Raw genomic sequence first — 9,712 nt, 5'->3', positions numbered from 1 at the left:
TGGTGCACGTTTGCTATCATATATTCTCTTGACGTCTTTGCCCCATCAAGGACGATTGGGATGTCGTACATTATTTTTTATGTGTTACAAGCGGAGTGGTTGTTTAAATGAGTGTGCTGTAATTGTGATTACCAAATCTATCAAAGCAGGGCTGTTGTTTAAATAAATATGCTGTAGAGTGTCCTTCAGTTTCCTTCATTTTTAAGACGAGCTGTCTTGTCTGAATTAAATTAATGAGACGCACAAAAATAATTATTTGATGACTCAGCCTAGACTTACAGACGTTTTAAATTTGCTCAAATGTAAATATCACTAAGGTTAGTGATATTTAATTCCTCCAGTAAATGATAATCAAGTGTAAGTAACTGATGGATCCAGCATCCATGCTTCAAAACCTAACTAGCATATGCTGTTTTTTTCAACAGGGCATGGTTTTATTGTAGTAAAAGTGTAGTAACGATGGTTTTGATGGTGGTAACAATGGTGCATTGATTACCATTTGTATAACCATAGATTTACTACAAATACTAGGTTAAACTAGGTTAGTGTAGCAAGACTATGGTTAATTGTGGTTACAAGGGTTTAGCTATAGTAACCATGTTTTTTTGTTTGTTTGTTTTATTTGTAGTAAAACCATGATTCATTTTCATGTACGAGATGCTGGGATAGGCTCCTGGGTGTTTTAACTTTCTAGATTACCACTGGTTAAGCAGAGAGAGGAATAAAACAACTGCAATGATATGAACAATGAAATGCACGCGGTTACAGCTCTTTGGCTATTCAAGAAGTAAAATACTTGGGCTTACTTAAAGAAAAAATTGGGATGAAATGGGTTAATGGCTGCTGCCATCGTGTGGCTTTTCAATAACATGTTTCTGGGCTGTGCTTTTATCGTCAAAATGCCTCTTCCAGCTGATAGAGGGCAGTGGAGGTCTAGTTTCATATAAGAGCAGTCACAGACGCGGAAGCATAATAGCGCACAACACGCAGTGACGCGGCTGGGCAGATATGGGTGTACAAATAAAAGTAGAATATTGGTGAGTGATTTTACAACAGGTTAATCTTGTTATCTGAAATATTACGTGATTTATAAATGTTTTTCTCCACTCGGGTAAAATGTCTTCAGGAAGGTGGTATCTTATATTAACCAGCTCATGCGGATTGCTAACTCTGCTATCTTTGTTATTAACACAACGCTCTTCATTTTCTCGTCCTCCTTTATGTATTCAGGACATGTACTAGTTTATCATACCTCATGTTTTAGCACGTGCTTTTCTCCATAACGCCCGGCGAGTTTCTTAAACAGGCTTGATAGAGAAGTGGTTGAAAGATCAGGGGTGGTAATTCAGAGGTTTAAGATATAAGACCATCTGCTGTGGGATTTTAGCAGGAAGACTGCATTGATTGTTCTGTATATCCCTTAGGAATACATTTTATAGCAACTTTAATATTGATTTGTGAAAACGTTGTCTTCTTTAATACTTAAAGGATTAGTGATGTGTCATACATAGACGTGTATTTTAATTTTATCTGTATTTTTTGAAGAAAATCCTATGTCTTTTCTATGTTTGACCCTTGGTTCACAACACAGGGCTTATAGCATAGAGATATGACGCACAACAACTGAACTCTGAGGAAAGTTATGTGCAATGGTATGAGTTAGATTACTGTGTCCTGTGAGAGATCACAGTGATAGTTATGGTATTCTCTTAGGACTTTGAATTTTTTTTTTTTTTTTACACTCTTATAAAGATTACAATGTTCAAAGTGGAAGCCTATTTCCATAATGGAGAAACACAATTTTTTTTCTTTCAATCCAGAGAAAGTCAGTCAAAATTGCAAGATCTAACTCAGAATTGAGAGCTATAATAAGTCATAATTTCCTTTTATTTTTTTTGTTCCATAGTGAAATCAAAAACAGAATTGTACCAGTTGAAAGGGTTGTTGTTGTTGTTGTTGTTGTTGTTGTTGTTGTTGTTGTTGTTGTTTTGTTTTGTTTTAAGAAGTCTCTTCAACTCACCAAACCTCAAATAAATGCTTATTTGATCCAAAGTACAGCAGAAACAGTAAAATGTTAAAATATTTTTTTAGTATTTAAAAAAAAACTCAATTTGAGTATATTTTAAAATGTCACTTATTCCTGTGATTTCATCCTGAATTTTTAGCATCATTACTCCAGTCACATGATCCTTCACAAATCATTCTAATATTCTGATGTGCAGCTCAAAAAACATTTATTTTTATTATTATAGTTTAAGTTCAGAATAACAGCATTTATCTTAAATATAACAGAAATCTTTTGTAACATTATAAATGCCTTTATCATCACTTTTGATCAATTTAAAGCATCCTTGCTAAATAAAAGTATTAATTTCTATCATTTCTTTCCCAAAAGGAAAAAATATACTGACTCCAAGCTTTTAAATGGTATTGTATAATGTTACACAAGCTTTGTATTTTAGATAAATGCTTTCTTTCTATTCATCTGTTCGTCAAAGAATCCTGAAAAAAGTACTCAACTACTTTAAATATTGATAACAATAATAATAAATGTTTCTTGAACAGCAAATCAGCATATTAGAATAATTTCTGAAGGACCGTGTGACACTGAAGACCGAAGTAATGATGCTGAAAATGTTGCTTTGATTAAAGGAATAAATCACATTTTAAAATATATTAAAATAATAAAAAAAAAAATAGTTATATTAAATAGTAAAAATATTTCTAAATGTTACTTTTTTTTTCTTTTTTTTTTGGCTATACTTTGGATCAAATAAATGCAGAAGAGATTTAAAAAAAAACATTAAAAATCATACTGTTCAAAAACTTTTGACTGGTAGTGTAGATCTGAAATTCAGAGGAATTTTGACTTTTTTTTTTTTTTTTTTTTTTTTTCTTAGAATTGTGTTAAAGTCCAAATTGTGATGATAGTGTTGTAGTTACATAGTTTTGTTTGTATTCTGTGGTGGAAACTGGTTTCCGTAGTTCTAGTCTTCTGATTCATTGTGAGATATAAACTCGTAAACTTGTCACCACTCATAGTCTGCCTGAAACTAAACGTTTGTGTTGCAGTGGCGGATGAGGGTACGAGCCCCGCTTTCAGGAGCTCAAGCAGATCGTCACTGCTGAGTTCACTGATGCGGATGTGAGTGGCTTCGTCGGTCGCCAGGGTACGTTGCAGATTTATTAGATCTTACGCAAAAATATGAATGTGAGCAAACATCATCAGCTCCTCTGTTTCTCTTTCCCAGGGAGCTTTGAGATTGAGATCAATGGACAACTGATCTTCTCAAAGCTAGAAACCAGTGGCTTCCCTTATGAGGATGATGTGAGTACATATCTCAGCACTGGACAGGCTGTGTAACATTTTCACCTATAAAAAGCTGATGATTTTTCAAATGTCTGTGTGCATCTCTTTTATCCCATCCAAAAGATTATGGATGCTATCCAAAGAGCCCATGATGGCCAGCCGGTGGAGAAGATCACCAAGAGCCGGCCTCCATGTGTCATCCTCTAAAGTTTCACCACTTAACCCTTCACTTTTGGCTGTAAAAATGTCAAGAACGGTTTGTTAGCTAGAGAAAGAGTATTGATGCAGGATCCTTAAACGTCCCCTCCTCTTCACTCCTCTGGTCTGGTTGCTGGACGTAAATGATTATCGTAACTCTAAAGTGAGCAGTTATGATATGAGGCCTGCAGTCCATGCATCCTTTAAGCTGGAAGAGTAAGATGTGGAGATGCTAAAGAGAAGATGGCCAGTGCAAGGGTTAATGTCTTTGTTTTGTTTTGTTTTTTGCTGAAGCCACATTGCCTACTGGGGTCACTGTTCGTCTGCTGATTATTTGTTTTTGCTTTGGGGGGTTTAAAGTGGGAAAAAAAAGTGTAATGATATACTAATGTACTAAAACGTTTGCTGTAAGAAGGGAATGCTTAAAGCTTAGGTCATCTAATTCACATTATTTTTGGCTGTGTCTGAGTGCATAAATTGTCATTTTGCAAGTGTCCCTTTATGTCCTCCATCCCATATCAGCATGAAGAGATCTCAAATAAATGAATATAATATTAGTGAGTACATTAAATGCTTTTCTGAAGTACTGTAGGGCACATTCTAGACCAATTTTGCTTGGTGTCAAAGCTCAGGTGATTTGCCTCTGGCAAACATTTTGTGCAGTAGTTGTTTTTTATTAGTATTGCAGTGTTGTAGACTTTTGCATCGATAAATCAAACCAAATAGCTGGTTTAAGGGCATTCAAAGACTTGCAGACACTGCCGCATGATGACTGTGTTTTGTTTTGTTTTTGTTTTTTTATGGTGTGTGTTTGTAGAAACTACTGAGGACCCTGTTTATGAAAAAACACTCATATACGGTTAATAAAATAATGAGCTTTCATCTGGTTTTGTCCTCCAATTGTGTTTGGATCTCTTGTCTGATTGTGTCTGTACCTTTGCTCTTTACATAACATTTATGATGTTACATGTGTTCCACATTGATCTGTATTCTGTTAGAGTCAAACAGAACACTCATACACAAACACACCTACTGGTTTTGGTATGTGTCTGACATGGTCTCTCACCAAATGTTTGATATGATAGTAGAAGTAATATTGTTAATAATTTACACAGACTGTATTAGAAAATTACATTCAGCATATAGTAGTCTTTTTCAGTCTTTTCAATTAAAGCATTAGATCAAACCTAATTCAATGTAGTGCAGTTCAGTTGAAGTTTCTTCATGTGGTTGTAAGGACGGTGATGTTTAGCTGCTCAACTTGGTCCAACTGATTCTTTTAATTTGTTGTTGGCATTAAATAAAATGCATGGATTGTTCAATTTCTGTGAATTCTGGTTTGATTAAATGTTCAATGTGTTATGTTACAGTTATGCTTTTTTTAGGTTGTCCTAGTTTAAAAACAACAAGATTTGCATTGTAAAATACATATTAAAATACAATTGAAGTCAAAAGTTTACATACACCTTGCAGAATCAGGAAAATTTTAGTTCGTACTGACCTGAATAAGATGTTTTACATAAAAGACATTTACATATAGTCCACAAGAGAAAATGATAGTTGAATTTAGTGATAGTTGTGTATGAGTCCCTTGTTTGTCTTGAACAATTAAACTGCCTGATGTTCTTTAGAAAAACCCTTCAGGCCCACAAATTCTTTGGTTTTTCAGTATTTTTGTGTATTTGAACCCTTTCCAACAATGACTGTATGATTTAAAGATCCATCTTTTTACACTGAGGACAACTGAGCGACTCATATGCAACTATTACACAAGGTTCAAACACTCACTGATGCTTCAGAAGGAAAAACCATGCATTAAGAACCGGGGGGTGAAAACTTTTTGAATTTGAAGATCAGGGTAAATTTAACTTTTGTCTTCTGGGGAACATGTAAGTATCTTCTGTAGCTTCTGAAGGGCAGTACTAAATGAAAAAAATAAATAAATTCATATTTAGGCAAAATAAGAAAAATGTGCACATCCTTATTCTGTTCAAAAGTTTACACCCCCGGCTCTTAATGCATCATTTTTTACTTCTGGAGCATCAGTGAGTGTTTGAACCTTAATAGTTGCATATGAGTCCCTCGGTTGTCTCAAAATCATAGTCATTGTTGTAAATGGTTCAAATAAACAAAAATGCTAAAAAAAAACAAAACAAAGAATTTGTGGTTATCACAATTAACATTTTGCAGATTCTGGAAGATGTATGTTAACTTTTGACTTCAACTGTGTATTAAATCTGTCTGTAAACAGTGTTCCACATTCAGTACTGCTGAAAACTATTTAAATCTTAACTGGTTACCTGCATTTTGGCCTGACCTTTTAGCTGCCAACCAGCAAACCATCAGAAATGCTGGCTTTAAACTAGCTTCACAGCCTGTGAACTTTGCAATGTGGGTGTTTTTTTCCAGAAGTGCTAAAACGTGCTAATGTACGCTAAAATAATTATTTTATGCAAATGTTGACATTTATTTTGATACAGTACTGAAAGGTTAATGAGGTTCAGTGACACTGACAAGCAGTTACTCTGTAGGCGTGTCTGACAGGTGGAGGTGAGTTGAGCAGGGTGTAGTCTTCCTGACGCAGGTGTCTCTAGTGGGGAAGATTGCATGTGTTGTTTTCAGTCTCCTCGAACAACCAGGTAACCATTAACATTCACAGGACAGAATCTAAAGGCAGGAATCATGGGGGTGAAGATAAAAGTCGAATACTGGTAAGATTCTTTACTTTGTATCCAAGTGGATCAAAAAGTTAATCAAAGTTGTGTTAAGACAAGAACGGGTGTTGTTTTGGGTTTAGAAGAACTCTGATGAAAGCTTTTGATCCACTTAAAATGTTGACTGTTGTATTCTAAGTGACGTATCGGAATATTTCGTCCATGTTTCAAAAACCTAGTGAGCAGCATAAAACATATTTGGTCATCAAACACGCACTTCGTAGCTGCGATGCCCTTAAATCCTGTGTATTTGGGCGGCATACTCAGAACGAGTCGGTTCGTTCGAACAGTTCGTTTAAAGAGCCGGTTCAAAAACCAATCTAGCAATTTGTTTACCTCGTCGTGTGGACAACCCGACATATTTACATGCGATAAAATTTTCAAATAAAGTCAAATGTAGTCATATATTTTGTTTTAGCATTTTTTTTTTATCATCAACAATGGTGTTTATCCCTGGTGAAAAAAACAGCATATGCTGGTAGGTATGTTTTGATGCTGGGATGCTGGTTAGGTAGGGTTTGATGCTGGTTTAAGCTGGTCCTTTGCTGGTTTATGCTGGTCCTTGACCAGCAACATGACCAGCAAAAACCAGCTAAGGACCAGCTTAAACCAGCTAAGGACCAGCATAAACCAGCAATGGACCAGCTTAAACCAGCATCAAAACCTACCTAACCAGCATATGCTGTTTTTTTTCACCAGGGATTGTATTTCATGCGTCCGGTTAAAACTTAAATGTAAATTCTGTTTACCTTAAACAGTCCTTAAAATGGATCAGTAAATCATCATGAATCAGTCGAATGTTTTGTAAACCAGTTCAACCAATTCACTGAAAAAATGGACCCTAAAGAACGCTTGTTCATGAATCAGACGTCGCCAGTGTTGTTATCGTACGATATGGAGAAACCGGTTTAAGCAGTCCTGTATGGCAGCTTTTGAGAAAAAAAGCCGGGTATACATGCAGAAGTGACTTAGCATATTTTAAACAGAAATAAACAGACTTCTCTAACCCATCAGCGGGGGATGAGGCTACGAACCTCGCTTCCAGGAGCTGAAGCGAGGAATCAGCGCCAAGTTTCCTGATGCGCAGGTGTCAGGATCCGTGGGCCGGAGAGGTGGAGTACAAAGTCTCACTACAGTCCACATATAGCATACTTTACATAAATTCCATACAAACTATTTAAATGACAAGTATGTGGTGTTTACAGTCACAGTGTCACCTGGACCAGTATGTTAACATAAGCCTATTTTTTATTTCATATTTCCTGTAGGAAGTTTTGAGGTACAGATCAAGGAACATCTGGTCTTCTCAAAATTAGAATCAGGAGGTTTCCCTTATGAAGAGGATGTAAGCATCAGGAAATCTTACATTTTTGTGTGTTTGTTTGTTTGTTGTGTGGCCAGATACTAGTTTTAGACTTGAAGCTAGAAATACCATACAGTAGCCTATAGGATCAAGAGTCTTTTTAAAGCCAATGCTTTTAATGCCAATGCATTTTGCTTGGTATAAAAACGTATATATGGGATCATGCCTTGTCATGCTGTTTTAAGTTTGTTTCTGTGAGACAACGTTTTGAAATAACACAAATGTGAAACAAATCAATAGTACGTTTCTGCACTCATGAGGTGCACTCTGGGATGCTGTTTAAACAGTATTGAGTGGTTTCTCATGTACGTTGGACAATGTTGACTGCTTTTCCTTCACCATCCGCTCCAACGCTTCCATTTAAACATTTAAAAGTTTTGTCCAAACATGTATAGTTTGGCACAATTTTGCATTGTCAAACTAAATTCAAGCATTTAATTGTTATCTTATTTTATTTTTCATGTGTTTTTATTTGTTTAATCCCTGTAGATTATGGAGGCCATTGCTAAGGCTAAGGATGGAAAGCCTGAAAAGATCACCAGAAGCCGTAAAGAGTGCATCATCCTCTAATGCTTTGACCTCTCATGATGCCCATTACCATCTCCGCTCTTATCCTCTCTCCGATCCACACGGGCGTCTGATTAGTCTATTGCAGAACATGGTGTAATTGTTATTAAAGCTCTTCACTTGTCTCCTTTATCACTCGAGTTTTTTGGACGTAAATGATTGCCATAGCTCCAAAGTGCAAGAGTTATGGTATGAAGCCTTAGTCCAAAAAACTCTGAACCCAAAGTATAGTAATAAAGAAGATAGTGAAGAGAAGAGTACTTTTTAAAATATATTTAAAAGGTAAAGTTACTAGAATGAACTTTAGTGGAAAATAGACACAAATATTGGTAGAGGGCGTAAATTGGTAAAAATACTTAAGGGGTTACTCCACCCCAAAATGAAAATTTTGTCATTAATCACATGTTGTTCCAAACCCGTAAAAGCTTTGTTCGTCTTCGGAACACAATTTAAGATATTTTGGATGAAAACCGGGAGGCTTGTAGTAAATACCACTGTCAAAACCCAGAAAAGTTTGAAAGGCATCTTCAAAATAGTCCATCTGCCATCAGTGGTTCAATCTGACTTTTATGAAGTGATAAGGATACTTCTTGTACACAGAGAAAAAAAATAACTTTATTTAACAATTCTTTTGTCTCATCTGCGTCAATGCAAACTGCGTATACTGTTCTGCGTCAGCCGCATGACACGGATACACTGTTTTCATTCAAATCAAAGCGTAAAGAATGTAGAAGACGTATCCGTGTGGTGCAGCTGACACCACAAAAAAGCAAAAAAGTACAAAAAGTATTCTTGTCACTTCCAAAAATTCAGATTAAAACACTGATGGCACATGGACTATTTTGACGATGCCTTTTTATACCTTTCTGGGTCTTGACAGTGGCATTTACTTGGCAGTCAATGGGACAGTCACAAGTCTCCTGGTTTTCATCCAAAATATCTTAAATTGTGTTCCAAAGATGAACACAGCTTTTACGGATAAGTGATTAATGACAGAATTATAATTTTGAGGTGGAGTAACCTTTTAATTATTTGAATATGTATACTGAAACTGTTGATTTAACTAGCTCAAGATAATTTTCTTGTTCTTTTAGATTTACAAAAAGATGAATGTGATCCATGTAATGTAAAAACATATCAATAAATACATTTGATAGTTTCTGAAAATATTTGCAGATTGTTTTTGATATGTCGTCACATATGCTACCTAACATTTAACTCTTGTGAAGCCTCTCTGCTTTAGGCTGTACATTTATAATAAATTTCATCATGAATTATAAATCATATAACGGTGCAGTAGATGTTTAAGTGCAGCAGTGAATTCTTGTATTGAAATCCTTATGGCTGTAAACATTTTAGCCAACAGTAGAGGGCGTTTCTCTTTGCAACTGTGTTCTTTCAGTATATTTGCTGTTATCTCAGTTTACACTTCATGCATTAACAAAAAGGAGGTGGAACTGTCTAAATGGAGTACATCTGTAATACAGAAGATTCCTTAACTACTTGCAAGTAACAGATTGATATATTATTACCAGTAAGAGCCATGTGTATAGTAATAAT

At 35.5% G+C, this 9,712-nt stretch overlaps 2 protein-coding genes across 2 annotated transcripts; both read left to right on the top strand.

Moving 5' to 3' along the window:
- The first annotated feature begins 930 nt into the window (after nt 1-930).
- Nucleotides 931-4,830, top strand: selenow2a (selenoprotein W, 2a). The gene is made up of 4 exons (XM_051106554.1): nt 931-1,037; nt 3,073-3,170; nt 3,252-3,328; nt 3,434-4,830. The coding sequence occupies exons 1-4, from the start codon at nt 1,009-1,011 to the stop codon at nt 3,515-3,517; spliced, it is 288 nt and encodes a 95-aa protein (XP_050962511.1). The 5' UTR covers nt 931-1,008; the 3' UTR covers nt 3,518-4,830.
- A 1,249-nt stretch (nt 4,831-6,079) lies between these two features.
- On the top strand, nt 6,080-9,321 carry selenow2b (selenoprotein W, 2b). Its single transcript, XM_051099306.1, has 4 exons — nt 6,080-6,219; nt 7,237-7,334; nt 7,491-7,567; nt 8,075-9,321. Exons 1-4 carry the CDS (start codon nt 6,191-6,193, stop codon nt 8,153-8,155), a joined length of 285 nt encoding a protein of 94 aa, XP_050955263.1. The 5' UTR covers nt 6,080-6,190; the 3' UTR covers nt 8,156-9,321.
- The last annotated feature ends 391 nt before the right edge of the window (nt 9,322-9,712 follow it).

The sequence above is a fragment of the Labeo rohita genome, chromosome 3 (genome assembly GCF_022985175.1).
Source record: "Labeo rohita strain BAU-BD-2019 chromosome 3, IGBB_LRoh.1.0, whole genome shotgun sequence".
In the NCBI taxonomy this organism is placed as follows: domain Eukaryota; kingdom Metazoa; phylum Chordata; class Actinopteri; order Cypriniformes; family Cyprinidae; genus Labeo; species Labeo rohita.
Note: the sequence above shows the minus strand (reverse complement) of the source record. Positions and strands in the feature narration are given on the sequence as shown.